Source organism: Abramis brama (assembly GCF_963993115.1).
Source record: "Abramis brama genome assembly, chromosome: 17".
Taxonomy (NCBI): domain Eukaryota; kingdom Metazoa; phylum Chordata; class Actinopteri; order Cypriniformes; family Leuciscidae; genus Abramis; species Abramis brama.
The window spans coordinates 12,858,248-12,878,906 of NC_139979.1; the positions used below are offsets into that span (position 1 = coordinate 12,858,248).

At 41.2% G+C, this 20,659-nt stretch overlaps 1 protein-coding gene across 1 annotated transcript; it reads left to right on the forward strand.

Moving 5' to 3' along the window:
- Positions 1-1,449: 1,449 nt before the first annotated feature.
- Positions 1,450-20,444, forward strand: mms22l (MMS22-like, DNA repair protein). Its single transcript, XM_084088518.1, has 25 exons — positions 1,450-1,536; positions 1,883-2,080; positions 2,167-2,292; positions 2,385-2,437; positions 2,525-2,612; positions 4,454-4,631; positions 5,458-5,551; positions 5,657-5,787; positions 5,942-6,055; positions 6,131-6,307; positions 6,390-6,452; positions 6,613-6,732; positions 8,018-8,253; positions 10,035-10,544; positions 15,104-15,291; positions 15,573-15,723; positions 15,795-15,925; positions 16,862-17,001; positions 17,079-17,235; positions 17,375-17,544; positions 17,673-17,884; positions 18,028-18,194; positions 19,807-19,903; positions 19,985-20,152; positions 20,272-20,444. Exons 2-25 carry the CDS (start codon positions 1,905-1,907, stop codon positions 20,345-20,347), a joined length of 3,723 nt encoding a protein of 1,240 aa, XP_083944644.1. The 5' UTR covers positions 1,450-1,536; positions 1,883-1,904; the 3' UTR covers positions 20,348-20,444.
- Positions 20,445-20,659: the final 215 nt, after the last annotated feature.

Genomic DNA, 20,659 nt, shown 5'->3' on the forward strand with positions numbered 1-20,659 from the left:
AGGTCAAATAACTAGTTTAACATAAATTAATTGTTTTAAATAGCCATAAGATGCCCTTCAAGCTGGCATGATTTTTTTTAGCCTATTTGCATTAATACTTTGTATTTGCCCTTAAACTATTCTATTTTTGACAAGGGCCATACCTGTTGATAATAATAAGAAATATACATCTGTCTACCTATATGTTCCAACATATAAGCTCATCTCATCTTTACAAATGCAGTGAGTTCATGCACGCTAATCAGCATATTGCCTGACACGTCCTCGTGCTCTGATTACACAGGAACATCATTTCATTCACAAATTAAGGACGTAAATTATTCAGAGTTAATAGATTGAGACAGACGGCGGCAGCCACTAGGATAACCTAATCACTTTACTAAAAGAAATTGCTACAAAATGGAAGTATCTTGAACATTTTGACTGCCTGAAAATCTGCCAATCTGGAATGCTGTCTAAATAGGGGGCTTGCTAGGTTTTAAGACACAAGCTCTCTTCATATAAATTTTTTCCGTCTATGCATGCATGCATGGAAGACTGTATTGAAAATATGAAAAATGCAAATGACATCCATTTCAGTGTCCTGTTCTTAGACACATGACAAAATCACATCCAGAGAGGGTGGAGAGCGTTATAATGAGAGCTCTCCTCCCTCTCGGTCAGCGAAAACAATGGTTGGAGTCAACATGACTTTGTTTTCTTACCTTCTGTTCTGTCCGTGCGCGCGCTGAGCTGCACAAATCCACGTACGTACGGCAAGACGCAATTAGGATAAAACGAAGGGGCAACGAAATCACATCAGTTCCTTTAAAAGTGTTTTTTGTCGTATTGTCGTAGGTCTAATGGCTAAAATGTCGGACGACATATGTTGCTTTTACCAAACCATCTATACATAGGCTACCGTTACATCCGTATGTAAAACTAGCCGATAAGACCTGAGCGGCGAATAAAGATTATCAAATCGAGATATCTGCATTCAGATGCGGGGACTGGAAGGATGCTTTTAAATGTATGCATGGTGATGGCCAAAGCTGCAGCCGGCGGAGATAGATCTGCATATGGAAATCAGGATAACCCTGGGTCCAGTTTTACTTAACAGTGACTGTTTTTTAATTAGACTGGAGTAATGTGGGTCAGATCAAGGCACTTAAAATACATATGAATGGATCACGCACGCGACGATTCAAAATTGCCTCTCCTATTTATTTACTGCCAGCGCGGAGCTGTGATTTTAACGACAATAACACATTCCCTGCATGTAATGTCAATATATTGTCGTTGTATTTGTTCCGCGTTCTTTAATACGCTTTCTTACTAACAATGACAAGCGCGCGCACAAAAACTCAAGATTTTCAATGCTGTAATATTATTACAGTTTCTGACCACGCCCCCGAGAACTTCTGACCAATCAAAGAGAGGCTTGGATGACCGACACGTCCGTGCGCATGCGCAGTGTTGGTGTGACTGTAGCGCGGGAGAGCATTGATACACTGGGAAGAAGGTCGTTCAGACGTAGTTGTTGTCAACAGTGTTGAAGTAAGTGTTATTACAGAAGTTGTTATATTTGAAATGACTGATATAGTTGTGTCTGTTAAAAAGGATTGGTTTCTCTTTCTATTGACACAATTTCCAGGTCGATTGCTGGCAATTTAGCGGTTCGAAAGATAAGTGTTCGCTGCTGAAAATGACAACTTAAAGCAGCCTCAGTTATTTGCTGGTCTTTTCTGGTTCAAGGTTGTCTTATAGCCTGGCTTTTTTGGTTTAAAAGTTTTATTAAATGGTTGTTTGGTTACATTACTCGGTCTAATTTGTTGTTAAAACTGGCTTTATCTCATGGAGTAGTTTCATTATTTTCATTGTCTCTATTCAACACTCTTCCCAGTGGTCTGTTCCACCCTGTTGACATGGAGAGTGAATTCTCACAGTCCCTCACCCCACCTGTGTCCCCGTCTGCTCTGGATCATTATGGTGAATCTGCTCCCAGTCAGCCTCCCTGCTTCACCTGTGCCTATGAACCAGGTAGAGAAGAGACAGGACGACTGTCATCAAATGGCTACATCAGCAGAGGAGCCCTAAAGAGGTACGTACTTAGTCCAGATGTTATAATGATGATATAATCTGTGTCAACCTGTTTATTACACTCATATCCTATTTTTCCATGATTAGGTTGGTGTTAAAGCTCGATCCAGCTCCTGCGGATTTTGAGGGGGACACGGTTGATATTTTTGACTTCCCATGGGTGACGGAAACAGCGCTGGTAGAATCTACCAAACTTCTGTTTGGCTTGTTCAGGTAGGAGTGCAGGTGTGTTGGCTCTGGAGGATTGCCATGTTGTCTGCTGAAACAGGAAGTCTGCTAATTTGACAATCTGTCTTTCCTTTCAGACAAAAGGTGTTAAAACTGGAGACGCTGGTGCAGTCCAGCTCGCATGATTTTGGTAAGCATCTGGAGACAGTAAATCTGTTTCATTTTGACAATATTTTTGCCTTTGAAATATGAATAAGTATATTTTGACCCTTTTTAGGTCAGGCAAGCAGTCTTCATTATGAGGCGGAGGAACTCAGACAGGAGTGTGTGCTGTTCCTCAGCTATATCAAGGTCTTCATTTACAGGTACACTTTTTAGGCCTTGTCCTCACTAATACGTTTTCGTTTGAAAATGCATCTTTTTCTCTCCGTTTTGGCCTTCCGTCCACACTGAGACGGCATTTTTATTAATGAAAACAAAGCTTTTTGAAAACTCTCTCCAAAGTGGATAAATTTGAAAACGCAGTTTTCACGTTGTAGTGCGGACTGTCAAAACGGGGGTATTTAAAAACGATGATGTACGTTTAGTCATGTGACGCACATTGAACCCATAGATATTCATGTTTATACCGGTATTGTGCCTGTTATGTGCTATTCACTTTCACACAGTTGCTAAAATATGTTACTTTGCACACTCTTCACATCACAGTCCTGCAAATATGACAGAAAATTTACTCGCATTTGCTGTCCTGCAGCAATAGATGAGAGCAGTTGCATTTTAGATAGTGATGGGCATTCCGGCTCTTTTTCGTGAGCCGGCTCGTTTGACTCAGCTCACTGAAAAGAGCCGGCTCTTTTTGACTCACAAACGGCTCTTTAAAAAATATATGTTTTAACTCGCTGAAAGTCCACCACACAACTGTGCAACGTGAATATTCACATTTTTAATTGTCCATAACAACCCAAAAACTTGTCTGCTTGCCTTGCACATCTAATTAATGGGCAAAGTTATGACTGACTATTTTTCTTACCTTCTTTTTTCTTTTTTATGTGGATGTTATTGAGCTTGTAGAGGTTTAGCTCTTGTGTTCTTCTGAACATCTTGCGCTGCAATTGCCCGATGTCATTTCTGAGTCATATCAGACCATAATCTGTCTCTCTTTTAAATGCCTATTCCACGAGTGGTAGGCTACGACTGGCTGTTTTAAAATATAACTAAATAATATCGAAACAAAATAACAAAATAACCCAGGCAGTCTGGGTTAACCCAGAGACGTTTAGGCCTCCTCCAATACTGACAGCTGGGCTAATAGTTTGCTGGTTTGCTTAGTGGCAAACTTTTTTCATTTGATTGGTTCAACTGCCACCCGCCCGAATTTAATTAAAATATTATTTTTTGTCACGTCATCCGCCTGATCCGCGGTTTATCCGCATCTCTAGTGTGTGTGTGTGAGTTAGCTCGGCCCTCCCTCATGCAGTTTAATTGGTTGACATTGCGTGTATGATTGACAGGAACAGAATGTGAGGCTGATCAGACAGTCGAAACAAATGTGTGTGCGCCTTTAGGCCTATATAATTATGTTTTTGTTGGTTTTTGAATTAGTCAATTATTTTAAATACAATTAAAATCATTCATTATTTCATTATTAGCCTACATAATGATTTAATTTCTATAGGCTATATTTTTAAAAATAGAGTCGGCTCTTCAGATATGCGAGCCGGCTCCCGTCGTTCACCTACAAGAGCCGGCTCTTAGATCCGGCTCATTCGCGAACGACCCATCACTAATTTTAGACCAAACATGGTGACTGAGTGCCACCTGGACGCATCAGTAAATGGTGAGATATTTTGCTAAAGAAAATTATCCTACCAGAAGAATTGCGCGATAACTTTATTATTTATTTTTCCGTCTCTATCATCTCAGTGAGCTTTTGTGAGGGTTTACACATGCGCAGTATGGTGAAGTTGGCATTTTCAGACGCTTCGGTGTGGATGAGAAACTTTTGGAAAATGTTTGAAAATGCTAGTGTGGACACATGAGCATTTTTAAGCAAAAAAACACAGTTTTCAAATGTATCTGGATTAATGTAGACGTGGCCTTAAGAGAGCTCAATGGTTTGCTCTGTCAGTGTCAAAATGTGCTGTGGCTTGGTAGTACAAGCGTAATAATATCAGAAATGGGTTTCACGTTGTGTTTTGATCTCCAGGTTTTTGGAGCCCTCACAATCCCTAGATGAAGGTCCTGTTCACCCCTTTAGAGACACGGAGGCTCAACTGCCCTCAGTCTTGGTGGAGGAGCTCTTCGGTATCACGCTGCTTATTGGACGAATCAAAAATCTGCCAGCCAATGTCCAGAGTGCTTTTACAATTCAGCATCAGGGGAAGGTACTGCAGAACATGTGTGTCATTAAATAGCAAGTAGAGCTGTGCAATATAGTTAATGTAAAATTATACCTTTCAGCCTTTTGATGGCATTTTTCAGAGAAACCATTGTTTGACTGAACAGCCATTGTTGTCAAGGTGATTAAAAATGCAGTAAAATGCAAAAGCAGTTAAATGCATTTAAAAAATTTTTTAAATAAAATAATCAAAACACTGTTTGTAACTAAATGAATGTTAAATCAATACAGGACGAGTGACATTTGATCATGTTTGCTTATGTGAACAAATATAACAGTACATTATACCTGTAATAATAAGCAATATTTACCTATACATAAACTACCATTCAAAAGTTTGGGGTTGGTAATATTTTTTTCATGTTTTTAAAAGAAAAAGGCTCTTATGCTCAAGAAGACTGCATTTATTTGATCAGAAATACAATAAAACAGCAATATTGTGAAATAATATTACAGTTTAACTTTTCTATTTTAAAATGTAATTTATTCCTGTGATGGCAATGATTGTTTTGTTGAAAGAGAAAATTTAAAAGAATTTCATGGAAATGTAATCAGAAATGAACCAGAACTTCATCAGCATTTTTTCAATTACAATATCTCTGTCGTAATGCTTCATGTTCATGCTTTTGGCCTACTTTGGTGGAATTTTGGAAGGTCACTGGCCAAATACAAAGTGCTTTAAAATGAATACGATACACACTATGTTGGTTCAGTTTAGATCTGCAACAATTATATTTTATCATATTACTCACCATAGTAGCGAAAGAAAGTGGCATAAGGGAAATAAACTAACTGTGTCACCCACTTTACAGCTCTTTCCTCCATCTTGGCAATTATTGCATCTGCACCTGGACATCATCTGGTCTGTTCTGGAGATCTTGCACCTGTTGGAGCAAAGGATGATGGGTATGTTGCAATAGGTGAAAATGGGGTGAGATTGTAAATCACACTTGTGACCCTGAATCTGGGACTGTCATACTAATGAGTGTTGGGTCCTGATGATTGTGAAAGGTCAGGTAGTTTACGCGCACCAGTTCGTGAATTTGACAGGCGAGACGCTCACGAACATCAGTCTGTTTGAGGACCAGGTCAACAACCTGCTCTGTGATCTCATTGGTCTGGCCATGAACAAATATAATAAGGTTTGTTTTTTAACAATAACAAACATTGTGGTGTAAAGTTTAGGAGGTAGAATCTTTTAGTCTCTCTCTCTCTCTCTCTCTCTCTCTCTCTCTCTCTCTCTCTCTCTCTCTCTCTCTCTCTCTCTCTCTCTCTCTTCTCTCTCTCTCTCTCTAGGTGAGACCAACAGAGACTCTGAACACTCATCACTATCTCTGCCTTTGCACAAAAGAATTATGGATTCTACTCATGCATTTACTGGAGCACAGGAGCAAAAGCATGCACACTCAGGTTAGCACATACACAATCTCTGCATTGATGGTAGTTTCGTATGATTCTTGATTCTATTTTTACTTTTCAATCCAGTCTTTTTGGAGTTATGTAAATGCCCTGCTGCAGACGGTTCTGAAGGGGACGCCTCCAGGAGACCGTGACCCAGGGCTCCCCATGCACTGTAAAGACCCTGAGGGCTTCTCCTGGTGGCTGCTCACACACCTGGCCCAGATTGGGATGCACAACCGGAATGGCACTGTTCAACAGGAGGTAGATCAGCACTAACTGGTATCACATGGTTAGATGTTATTAATTGTAGATGGACATTATAATGGTAAGTTTGTTGTTTCAGAAACAATTTGAGGATAACTGGAGTTTTGTGATCGGGCTGCTGAAGTCTAGCTGTGATCCAAAGGTGATTACAATAATTTTGCATATTCCTGTGTATTACGTGTTAATTGGTTAATATGCTTGTTTATCTTGTCTGATGTTTATGAGTAGCATTACAGTAGATATTGTTTGTACTGTGCACACATGTCTTCTGAAAGGTAAATCTCAATGTGGTTACATTTCAGAAAGCTGCACAGGAAGAGCATATACGAATGGTGGTCCATTGCTGCCTCAGCCTCAGCTTAATGTGGGGCCCAAACGTCAGTGCTGTCACAACACTCTGGGAATATTACAGCAAAAATATAGTGAGTCGTTGCTGCAAGATCACATTCACATTCAAGTATTATTTTAGTTATTGGAAGCATGATGTATAGTGACATCCAAATTTTTTCCAATATTTTCTCTAAATAATTATAAGTTAAGTTAGTTTAGAGTGAAATATAAATGGAAATGGTAATAAAATTTTCATAATTTAAATAGATTTATTATTTTATATGATATAATATTATTACTCATTACTGAGATCACATTCACATTTAAATATTATTTCAGTAACATGACATTCATTGAGATCCAGAAGTCAGAAGAGTTAATTTTTTTGTGTGAAAAAATAACAATAATAATAATAATGTAATTATAATAACATAACAAATAATATAAAAAAAAATATATTATATTCATTTATTATATTATATTCATTTATTATGCTTTTGATATCCATGCTGAATCAGATTTTGCCGAGTAATGGGCTTGAAGAATATATTCAATATAATGAAGAACATTTGATACTGTATAGACTTGACTTTAATGCTTCGATTAGATCAGCATATAAGAGACCCTTCTATACTAATTATAAAGGCCCCAATATACTTAAAGTGAAATTGAAGAACAAACTGATGTGATGTAATTTCGAACAAAATCAGGCCAATCTGGTTCGTTTCAGGGGTGTGAAACAGCTTGCCAAAGCAAACTTTCCAGGCAAGTTTGCTCTGGCTAGTAAACCCTTTCGAACTACTATTAGTCTATGGCGCTGAAGTTATACGTAGGTGTGGCTCTGTGGCCCCGCCTCCTTTGACGTGGAAATCATCTCCGGTTCATTCTTTCAAGATAAGATGTTCACGGGTAAAAAAAAAATATATACTTGAGAGCTGCTTTATACTTGAAATTGAAGTTGTCATTCTAATTGAAAGAGACAGTGACACTGTTTTTTCATGTTTAATACTGTAAAGCTCCTTGATTTTAAGCAGTCTATTGTATAAAGTGGTACATGAATAACCATTGACTGGAGTGCCGAATTCCAGAGCATGTGCAAACATGTCCACATTGCTATGTTCAGATGCTTTCTTAACTGCTGTTTTCTCACTGCTGTCATTTTTGTTGTGTTTATTTTGTTATTGAGAGGAAAGCACTCAACAGAAATGTACATATTTATCTAAACGCCGCTCCCAGCAGTGTGGGCTGCTTTGCGATGTTCTCTAATAGTATATTGTAATAGTATTATTTTTATCTCTGTTAATGAAAATTAACTACACCATGAGTATATTGGGGTCTTAATCCAGAACTCTCTCTTCTCTTTTCATGTGCACGCAGAATGGCTCTTTCACTGTGCCTTGGTTAGGTGTGTCGGGGCTGGGCAGTATCAGCAGGACTCCCCTCTGTCTGTTGCAGCAGGCTAAGAGCTGCTGTAGCCCTGCTTCTGTCGGCTCCAGCTCTCACACGCAGCTCTACCGCTCAACCAACTCCTTCCATATCTTTCTGCGTATTCTAGCCCTTCACCTGAGCCAAGAACATGCTGGCGGGGCCCCCTGGAGACAGATCAAGGGCAGGTGAGAATGTGCCTTGGGACTATTTTCAAAGTTTAGATCTTGTCCCCTCTGAGTGCTGATCTCAGATTTGTCATCAGTCCGTTTTGCCTGGTGTGGCTCTGGTGAGACGCTGAAACGAACAAAATGTGGATAATAAATTTACTGTCTGGACCGTGCTCAGCCGTGCTGCAACCGCGAAGGCTAATTAGCTAACGAGCATAGCAGTTAATTCACCTTAACGTAGGCATTTGGCTTCCAGCAATGGCTAGGTGGGGGCTGACTTGGCTGGTTCAGGACCACCTCCTCCTCCTCCCCACACACACACACAAACATACGTGCCACACGGGGAGGTGTGGGCTGTGTGCTGATGGCACTCGGGCTTGGAGCGCGCTCGGTGGGAGGCACGGCGCATGGTGCATTAATGAGATCGGCAGGGAGCGCGTTCAAGCTCGTACTCTGGGAATGAGCAGCATCTGCTCGTGGCAGGCGCAAAAAAAAGCTGTCCGTGATAAACAAACAAACAACCAGACAGACAGGCGAAAAACGCAAACAATATCTCGACAGCCTTCCGTTCGTCTTTGGCTCATTCTCTATCTCGGGTCAGTCTCTAAAAGCTTGCGCCACACTTTCTTGCTCTGCGTCTATATGTAGCAGGGATGTGGCCTGACTCCCCGCAGCCTTGCGTGATGTGTTTTTGTCCAAACATTAAACGGATGCTCAAAGGCCTGTTTGTAGTGCAGTGTGTTTGTTATGGAACCTGCAGGGTTCTGTTTGGGCCAAACAGTCAACAGTAGAAAGAAGGGGGGAGTGGAGGGTTTCAATATTGATTTCTCCTCCTGTGCTGCAGCAAATTGAGCCACACACGACAGTGCAGCTACCACTGTGTGCCTGAGTGTTTCTGACATTTAACATGGTCTTTTAAAGGCATTTCACCGTGGTGCCCGGAGGATCAAACAACACTCACTCTCTCTCTCTCTCTCTCTCTGTCTCACACACACACACACACACACACAAAGAAGTAAACTTGCACACGCTGCTCACAGGCACACAGCTCTCCAGTATAACTGAACGTCTGGAGGAGGTTAGAGATGAGTTGAGTGCTTAGGTTAGAATGTTTGATTCTGAAAGACCCCAACACCTGTTTCACAGCTTTTTATATGTATGGCAGCATTTGTGTGCTGGAAATATCATTGGAATGGATTAAATATTGATCAGTCTTGAGTCCATAAGGACAATTTTGTATTGTAGACATTGATTTACATTAGGGCAGAGTATAGCCAACTACATATTGCAATACATATTTCACAAAAGTGAAGTCCTGAAAATCTAGTATTCAAAATCTGGAAAATCTAGTATTCAAAATCTGGAAAATCTGGAATTACACCGGTAAATTAAAATTTGGTTATTTTGATAATATAATTTGGGGAAAAACTATAAAAATGGCCCACGGTGTGACTATTTTACATTCATTGATATTTTACACCCATTTTTATGCATTGCAAACGTAAAAGTCTTAGTGTAAACGATTCATCCATTCATTGACCTCATAATGCTTGATCAAATTGTCATAACTCGATCTTCTGGTGAAACAACAGTGTTCTCTGTTGACGTATGCCAGACTTCTCAAATCATTTCGTCTGCTAACCCACCTCTTTCTTACAATCAACTGCAAGCTAACATTCAGATCTGCCTCCATTCAATCAACAACCAATTAACCTTTTTTTTTTTTGTAAGATAATTATAAATGTCTATTAGCGGTTTTTATTCCACATCATGACCATGTCTGTCTCGCATCTCCACAGACTCTACTCAAAGTTCCACCAGAGGCGGATGATGGAGCTCTCTGACACTGGCCTGCTGCACTTCCTGCTGCTCTTCCTGGTCTTGGCGCAGTGTGCGGAGTTGGAGGACGTGGCCAGCCGAGCGTGCGACTTACTCGCTATGCTGCCCGCCGACTCCACTCCCCCGGCCCTGCGTGCGCTGCAGTGGAGAGGCCAGCTGGCTCTCGTGCTGCTGTATTTGGAGAAGGGACTGGATGCTGGCGCGTTGGCGGAGCAGTTGGCTGCCTACTTTAGCCAAGCGGCCCGCGAGTTCTACCTGAAGACCACCGAGCCTTCTCGCAAGCTAGCTCTCTGGACGCCACTTAGCTCGTACCTAGAGGGGGTGAGCGAGGTGTTCGAGACGAGTTCTAATCTTACGCTGTCAGAGGAGAGGCTTCTGAACGAGGGCTTTGGACTGTTGCTGCCCGCCTGCCGCCAGTCAGAGCTCAGCTCCGCTTTGGGCTTCCTGCAGACGGTGCTGGCGCAATTACGGTGAGAGTACACACATGTAAAGATATGGCAGTTCCTCGAACACACAAACACACAGTGATCCCAGAAGCTTATACATATGGCACCCTGGCCCCCGCGCAGCTCAAATCTCTCCCCTGCATCCCTTGTATGTTGACAATGGCTTGATTGTGCAGTAGTTACAACGCAGCGTGGAGATAAGCTTATCCATTGTGCACAGAGCCCCTGTAAGCATCTCTAGGGGCCTGCGGCACCCGGGTCAGCCCGTATAGGTGCTGGAAGAGAGCTGTGTTGAGTTTCAGCCCATGGGTCCGGTCCTGGATGGAGACGGCCGAGTGTGGGCAGAGCTGAAGGGAGGGACGAGTTCATGGCAGGGACATCGGTGTACGTTACACGGCTAACACGGTCAGAGGTGGCTAGGGTGCGATCAAGTAAGGTGTCCGTGTTTGAGAGCGTGCACACACACAGTCCTCCAAGGTAAAGAATCTAACTCTGAATCACTTAAACACAGCTAATTCCCACAATTCTGAGGCAGGGTCTCAGGGTGGGGGGCAACTCATTTGCACATTAATGGGCGATAAAACTTTTTTTCCCGAACGGGCTCACGTTGGCAGTGGCACTAAGATCCCACTGACCCAGTTTAAAGGGACGGGGCGCTCTTCAACGTGTCCTTACAAATTACTCTTAATTTCACTGTGGTTCTGTTGTATCGCTTTTATTAATGCGTTTTCACTGACACAATTAATGTGTTATTATGTGGTCTGGTAAATTAAACCTTGTCTTCATTACGGCTGTTAAGTTGGAGGTGGCATGTGCAAGCCTTACGTGAATTAGCCAGCATGCGGCTACAGAGCGATGTAAGGCAGACTGTAACTGACGGATGATTCACGCAGATAACACAGGCCAGGCTCTAGTCACGCTCTAATTCTCCTCATTGCATTCCCTGCCACGATCCTCTGTGTGTGTGGGCAGTGAGATCGCAATGGTGACCCCTGCAGCACGGTGGCGCCTTTGCCAAGTGACTAATCGAGTTCTAGCCAATCGATTAATCTGGTTCCTTCCCACTGCGCTTTCAACCGTGCGCCCCATCTCCCCTCAGGAAAACAGAGAGCGTGGTGACACTGAGGCCAAGAAGGGAGGTGGTGAGCATTATCTCTGTTTTTCTCTATTTCTGTTCAACGAAGCAGGGGCTGTTTGTCAAACTCATTTAAGAATCCAAACCAGTTTTGACTTGCCTTAAAATAGAGTTAAGTTACATCACAGCCATGAACTATGATTTGCTAATTGCTGGTCAGTTGCAGTTGGTATTAGTGGGCCAGACTTTTGTGTGGATAAACATTTGTGTAGTGCAACATGACTCGTCTGCGTTTTTGATTTGTTTTCTAGGAAGAGAATGACATTTTAAATGATTTTTGTCTATGTTTAGGAGTACATTTGCACAAGGGTTTTCAGAGAAAGTTGTAAATATTGGGGGAAAAAAATGCATCTGAAGTGCATCTGAGATAGCCTCAAAGCTAACACACAACTTGAATTTTGATTTCAAGAGATCTTTGAATGCTACGTTGGAAACTTAGCTATGATTAATTTTGCTGTTAATTAATATTTTGCATGCTTAAATTACATTAATTGTACAGAAATGTTCTCTAGACTCTAGAGCCTTACTGATGGGAATTTCGGTTGAGCTCTTTATTTTAAAGTATGTGTACTTACAGTGTACTTGCCTAAGAAAGTAAAGTCCCCCTGTTGTGAAAATCAAGTGTTTAATGTCTTTAATGTCTGTGTGGTGTTTTTAATATGGCAAACCATGTGCAAATTAATAAGTCATACCATTGCTGAGTATTTTCTCTTTAAAACTGCAGTGATCTAAAGATAGTTTCAAAAACGCGGTTTGAAATCGCTGGTGTTTCTAACGTCACAACCACGTACCTTGTAACCAATCACGTACGTGCCAGTGGGCTTTAGCGTATTATTAACTATGACCGCTCTGAAGAAGCCAGGTTATCCTGTTATATTTTTCTGTTGATATGAAAAATCAGGTAGATTTAGCAGTATAGTGTGTGTGATGAAATATATGCCTTTCACCTCTGACGTTCTGAGTTGTTCAAAGCATTTCTAAGGATACTGATTGTTATAAGGCAGCTGTCTGACTCTGAGATGGTGAGCGAACGGGAACATGGTTTGTGTAACATTAGCAACACATTATTAGTTGGTTGATAGGTAGTCAAGCAAAAGGCTAATCATATTAATTACCGTTATGTCCGATGCTGTAAAGAGCGATACCAATGTGCAGCGTTTACCTCAGTAAGTTGAGCGAGTGGATCTCTGAGCTGGAGTGAGTGGAGGTGGGGCTAATTTGAATATTCATGAGTCCGCATATATTAAATGACGCAAGAGTGTAAAGTTATATTTAAACTATTTTTTCACAGGATTTTTTTTTTTTATATATGTCATTTTGGTGATCAAAGATGAATTTTAAGGGAGAAAATTATTGACTACAGGGGGAGCTTGTGTTGGCGTATTTACTAATGGAAATGGAAAGCTAAATGTTTTCATCTGCTTTAGGTAACACACTAGCATATAGATTAGCCTCAAAGCTTATAGACATAGATTAAAACCAACAAAACTTTGATTCTAATTTCATGGGGTCTATCCCCACCCCACTCTAGTATACCTACTTACTATTTTGAAAGGCATATTAGCCGATGCTATAACATATGCATGGTCAGAAATAAGTACTATTGCTTAATGTCACAGTGAAGGACGTGGTCCTCCATCAACGTGGGGTGTGTGTTGAGCGATACGGAGATATCAGAGCTTACGCGCTGTGTCAGATGGCGTGCTCATGATGCTTATCTGAGTGTGTGATTCCGTGTGTCAGTTTACACGAGGGTGCCCGGCATGATCGTGTAAGTCTGTGTGTATGTTCCAGAGGTGTGTGTTCAAAATCTGTGCTGCAGTCCAGGGAGAGATTAAACGAGTGTTCAGATGGTATGGGGTGTGTGCGTGTAAGATGCCTCGGTGAGAGGATTAAGTGGGGTCTCTGACGATGTCTTGTACAATGAGGGTTGATGGGTGTGAAAGGCCCATTCCGCCGCGGTAACGAAGCTAATGAATTCACTCTCTAATCGATTGTCTCAGCTCTCTGTGGATTAGATGCAACCTTGCTGGAAGGCGCAAAGGTGTGTGCATGTGCACGCACACGTGACGCTCACCCCGGCCCTTTCCTGGCGCTCTCACTTTCATCGCTGAGAATGACAGGACAGGAGGATCATCTCCAGTCTAAATGAGATTACAGCCCCTTCAGCTGCTTATCTGAGCTAATGCCAGCCGCTGCAGAGCCAGACTCGTGCTCTCAGCCTTCCATTCAGACCCAGCCTCACAGCTACCGCCAGGCCACGGAGGAACCACTTGCCCCACACCAGCGCACACCGTCTAATCCCTCTGTCCAGAGAGATGAGGAGAATTCGCAGAGAAAGAGAGGGCAGAGGGGGACGGAGATAATACAGACAGTGAGAAAGGCAGCAGTCAAATGTAAGAAGGCTGTAATAAGGATGAATCTGGAAAGATGAGATGGGGGAATAAAACGGAAGAACTTTTGTGAGGTTGACTGAATTTAAGAAGAGAGGGGCAATTATTTTCAAGCTCTAAATGCTTGTTTTTAGGCTGCAAAAAAAGTTAATGACACTACTATAAATTTCAATCTTGATTCAAATCTGTCCGACCAGAGTCGTCAAGTGTGTGCACTGTCCTGATTATGGGGGGAAAATGGGAATGGCAATGAGACAAAACATCAAACAACTGCTCCTCGCATCTGCTCAACCATTATCTCATATCTCATTTCTTTTTATTTTTAAGCTCCTCTTCTTCTTTTTAACTTAAAAGCTGTTGCAAACCCTTCTTCCATGTTGTTTGTTGACATGTCGTCAAACATTTTAAAAAAGTTTTTGTAAGAAGAAGTTTGGCGTTTGAAACCAAGGTATATTATACATAGGTAAATATATTATCAACTTAATTATTATATATATATATATATATATAAAAAAAATTGTATTATTATTATTATTATTTTTTTATTTTTACATATTTGCATAATGTATAATAGTATTTTACATAATAATATAATAAATAAAAAAAGTGAAAGTCAAATGTGAAGGCAAAGTATGACAAACCGTACTTGGAATTTGTCCTCTGCATTTAACCCTTCAAAGTTAGTGCACACACATAAGGAGTAGTGAACACACACACACACTGCAAATTCAGCTTTTCCATAAGAGGAATATATTACATTTTAAAATATATTAAAATATAAAACCGTTCATTTAAATTGGGTTAATATTTCACAATATATTTTTATCAAATAAATGCAGCCTTGGTGAGCATAAGAACCTTCTTTCAGAAACATAAAAAAATTTATATAGCTGCTATCAATTCATTATAAATCATTATTCAAGGTTTTCAGTACCCAATCTTTTTGTTTCTGGAGGAATTGGTAGCACAAAGGGCTCACCAACACTACAGCCGAGAAACTGCAAGTCTTGAAGTGTGCGCTTGGCATTAATCTGTTTCTCTGTTTTTCTTTTTAGGAGAGTTCACCAGCACTGTGGCCAGCCGTCTCACTCCGTAGACTCTCACGGTTGGGCTCTTCTCCCCAGCGTGGCTAAAGAGCGCCACCAAGCGGTGGCAGCTGCACTCTGGTCCCACTTCTTCCCCTTCCTGTGCAGCATGAGGCTTTCCCAGACCCCCCCGCCACAGCTCGCGGACGCCGCAGCAGGTCAGGGAAACGGAGAAAATGAACTCTTGTTCTCTCAGGGGCTCTCTTTGCATGGCTGCCTTTTCTCTGTGGGCTATGCTCTAAGAGAGCTGAATAGAAGGGAACTCTGTGCATGTGCAGCTGTTCTGATGCACACATCCACAACAACTCATCAGTTTGATGTTTTTTTGTTTGTTTTTTTTTGGTGGGGGGGGTCTTTCTTGTTCGAGAAATACAGCTCTTTTTAAGGGTAGAAATGTGGGAATGAATGTGTAAAAGCTAATAGTATTTTATGTTATTAGGCTTCACACTTTTGGGATTAGACATGCCTGGCTCTGCCCCTCAAAACCTACAACCCCACCCCATCCAGTCCATTATGCAGAGCTTCGGCTGGGATGAGATGCTTCACCCCCTGCTGGTTACCCACTATCTAAATCATCTGCTGCAAAATGGGTGAGTGTCTTTTCTCCATTTACTCTTTTTTCCTGTGTGTAGTTAGACTCAACTATTCTTCTCTCTCACAGAGAGATGGTCAGTTGGGTCAGCTCTGGGCCAGGCTCAGGTTCGGCCCAGGCTTTGTGTGTGCGTTCCTGGATCCGGTGTGTTCTACAACAGTACCTCCATAAAAGCCCAGATGCCCCAGATACAAGAGCAGGTACAAAGATCTCATCAAGTCATTCCGGGCATGATATGGCATGTGGTTAAAGAGATAACTCATGTAAAAATGAAACTGTAAAAAAACCTGTCATTTTTACTCAACGTCATGTCATTCTGAACCTGTATGACTTTCTGGGTTTTTTTTGTTTTTTTTAAACAACCTGATGTATAATAAATTTGAACAGTTAAATTGTGGCTATCCTGCACTTAAACTGAAAGTCAGCGGACATATTTGCAACACCTAGAGGCAGCTATTTTAAGCATGCAAGACCAACTCTTATCTACTTGAATGGGGAAATACTGAACTCACATTTAAATAACATCTTTTAATTCAGCAACACAACCTGACATGTTCCCATAAATGTTTTTTTACACCCACATAAACAGCATATATTTCAGATCCAGCCAATGCGCAGTTCTGTGCGTCTCAGGACACTGTTTCTATGGGAACCAGAGCATCTAACAGCAGCTGCAATGATATGATGACTTCAACAATTGTCGATTACCAATTTTCCCCATTCATAGTAATAAGAGTGAACCCTTGTGGTGTGTTTATACAGTATTTTCTTCAGTCCGGTAGTGGTTCTCCTGATGTAAAAGATGTATTTCCTTCTGGACTGAATGGCACACAAGAGCAATGGCAGCCGACACGATTTTACCGTTAAAATTCCTTAAATACCAGGATGTTTTGCACCAACACCGCCTGGAACACAAACGATCAGTAAAGTTAGTCACAATATACTGCGATCAAATTAACCCAACACAAAACAAAACGCCATACAGGTTTAGAATGGCGCGAGTAATAAATATGACGAAAATTAATTTTTTGTGTGAATTAACCCTTCAACCACAAGTCACTCACAAATGGTAGCGAACCGGTATACTTAATATGATTTGGGTGTCAGAGCAAGCAGCTGTGGTATCGTGTGTACAGGCAGAAGTCTGGATGAACAGCTGGCCGAGTTAACTAGACAGGTCCTACGACTTCCAGAAGTGGAGTCTGTGCTGCAGAGAGCAGGCCTACATCCTGGTGCTATCAAAGATCCCAAACCTGCAATGGCTGTGTTCATCAAGGTACACACACTCAAACCACATGCTCTAATATATAAGCCATACTGTATTGCCAACACTGTGCATTTGTGCTTTACTAGGCTGTAGGTCGATCATACTGTGAGCTCCAGATCCTCTCTGAGCGTTCTTCAATGGTGTCTCGAGCACTGGAGTATGTAGGAGACATCCTCAAATACATCAAGCCTTACCTGCTGAACAAGAGCCGAGAGGGTCTACAGCTGGCATACTGGACCGTAGGTCTGTAGTGTACTCTCTTCTTGTTAAATGTAATTTTTTTTTGCTTGTAAGTTAATCTTATTACTGAAGTAAAATGGGTTGCGAACAGCACTTCATGTTTGTTTACTATAAGTTTATGGTGGTTTTGTGCATTTTTCAGGCTGCTTGGTTAAGCATTGGAGTCAGCTGTTGGCCACCTCCAAAGCCCAGCAATTGCTCTTTCGCATTGTAGATGTGCTCTTACTGCCCCACGCTCTCCTCCAGCAGGACAGTGGCGCGCACACTCAAATGCTGTCGGCCCTCAAAGACAGTCTGCCTCTGTTCCTGCAGGTTAACGCACCTCCTTGACATACTATGCAAATCCAATTTGTCGATATCCAAAGGTCATTGTTTGATTTCAAAGAACATGTGTGAATTCCCTGACTTTGTCATAACTAAGATTTTATCTGCATCTTCAGGGTTTGTCCATGGCAGTGAGTGTGTCCCATTCTCAGGGGGCGTACCTAAAGCAGCAGCTGCACCGTGTCATTTCCCAGTACCTGAGCCGCTTCCTCCCAGCCACGCCCTCTACTGGAGCGGTGGTCAATCATCCTGTCCTGCTGGCAGCCTGCGAATCAACAGCCACCCAGCAGGGGGAAAGACTCAGAAGGAGCATTCTGCACGTGCTGAAGTAGAAGTCTTTTCTCTGTTCATTTCATATTTATACCTAATGAGTATCCTATGTAGCTTCTCACATAGTCTAGAGTATAAAAGAAGTCCAACCTTTCAGGAATAGCTGTTATAATGAATACAATTTTCTGTCTGTCTCTCCAGAGAAAACTTTCTCCAGTTTAAAGGTGTTGCTCCTCCCCCTCGACTCGCTGCCGTTCTCTCTTTCCTGTTGGAGCTCCTGAAAAGGAACAGTGACCGGGATCCTTCCTTACTCACGATACCCCTTCCTTTGGTGCTACGCTCACTGATGCTGGTCAATGAGCCACAAGGTTGGCAGGAAAAACCATATAAAGGCCCGTTGACACCAATAACCATAGTTTATTCACATGTGCTGGAGTCATGTTCTGTCAACATAACTGCACCATTTTGTTTTTAGTCATTGTCTGTTAATGTTTTTTTGTTCATCAGCTGACAAAAATTGCTCTGAAAGTAACTGAAAAAGGATATAGTTCATCTGTTATTGTTATTTAATACCGTTTTGGTACATGAGTGGAGCGTTTGCATGGGCCGTGAGCAACTGAGCCTAGTGAATGTGCATAGAGAGGAATATTGAGCAGAGCGTCACAACACACTGTGATAATGGCTAGAGCGAGAGAAAAACTTGAGCACTGAACACTGAGGGGTGGGGCTGCATATATTTTCGACTCATATTTCGGTGCATCCCTACTTCCGTGTCACATGATCCTTCAGAAATCATTCTAATATGCTGATTTAGTGCTCAAGAAACATTTCTTATCATCAATGTTGAAAACAGTTGGGCTGCTTAAAGGGATAGTTCACCCAAAAATACAAAATCTGTCATCATTTACTCACCCGAATGTCGTTCCTAACACTTAAGACTTTCGTTCATCTACAGAACACAAATGTAAATATTTTTAATGAAATCTGAGAGCTTTCTGTCCCTCTATTAACAGCTACACAACTACAACTTTGACGCTTCAAAAAGTTCATAAAGAGATTGTAAAACTAATTCATATGAATTGAGTGGTTTAGTCCAAATTTTCTGAAGAGACACAATAACTTTATACGATGAACAGATTGAATTTAGGCTTTTATTCACATACAAACTTTCATCAACTCACACATAGAAGCTCAAGCATGTTAGCTTGACGTGACAATGAGGTTCATTCTTGTGTGTTACGCAGCACGCTTGAACTTCCGCAAGAACCAATGAGGTTTGTTGAGCAAGTTCGGTTGAGTTTCTATTTATGTTCGCTGTTCAATGTTTATATGTGAATAAAAGCCTAAATTCAATCTGTTCATCATATAAAGTGATTGTGTCTCTTCAGAAAATTTGGACTAAACCGCTCAATTCATATGGATTAGTTTTACAAGCTCTTTATGAACTTTTTGAAGCGTCAAAGTGGTAGTTTTATGGCTTTTAACAGAGGGACAGAAATCTCTGATTTCATTAAAAATATATTCATTCGTGTTCTGAAGATGAATGAAAGTCGTACGGGTTTGGAACGACATGAGGGTGAGTAATTAATAACATAATTTTCAATTTTGGGTGAACTAACCCTTTGATAGATTTGTGGAAATCTTTGATGAATAGAAAGTTCAAGAGAACATCATTTATTTGAAATCGAAATCGAAAGTTTCAATTCAAGTTCATATCAGACTTTTTGCATCAAATTGATCCAAGTTGACAGACCATAGATCAGTTTAATGCAAGAAGTCAGATAGCACTCACATAAGCATTGCCTGAACCTTATTTTACCACAACATTAATAAAACAAGCAAGCATTGAGTCATCGCTAAAACATTGTAACTCATCGATTAGAGATCATCTTTCAAAAAGACCTCCTAACTGCTGCTAAAAATGTAAATGGAATATATTTCATTGTTTTCATTTAATCAGATCCCTGTTGTTTCTCTCAGTAAAGCGGCTGAGCACAGAGATCACGCAGCTTATTGTTGAGAGGTGCACCGCTGCAGTAGGAGAGCAACCATGTGAACACATCACTACTATTCTACGGTAAGGTAGCCACACTACTCAATGCTGCTTTAGAGACTGTTCTCTCACTCTGACTTACCTTTTCTTTTTTTCCTTTCCCAGGGCTTTCATGGAAGAGAATGAAGGCGTATACGACCAGCAGGTGTATAATGTTTTAGAAGTTTTAGCTGTCCTTCACCCCTCCACAGTGACGGCTCTTATTCCCTTTCTGTCACTGAGCCTTAGAAAGACAGAGTGCAAGAGAGGTCTGGGAAAGAATACCTCACTCAGGTAAGGCAAAAGTAACTACATGTCAGCTGAGAACTGAGAAGAAACCTAATGCTAAAACCAGTGCTATCCATTCCCATTTGCTTTTTTCCTACTTAAAAAAATCTCTCTTACTGTTTTAGGAATGGCTATAGGAGGTTGTTGGCCCTGCTTGGAGACAGTGGGCAAGCTGAGATGATTAGTTTAGAAGAAGACTGACTTCAGTGCATGCATCAACTCTCAATCCTCTGATGTAAACTGTACATGATGTAGACTTGATAGTGGATTCATGTGTGGATATTGTGAATAAACTTTGTTTGAATACCCTTGTGTCCTGTGCTTTGCTATCAGACATCTGTCTTAGTAATACAGTGCTTTGGTTAGGGTGCTGTGAATAGCTGGTCAAAAATCAATGGTCGTTTACTCGTTTGGTGCAAAATGCTGCCAAAATTTAAGATATTGGTGCAAAAAATGCCCCAGTATGAGTTTGTTTTCATATTTAAAAACATAGTCCAGCAATATCACAGAAGC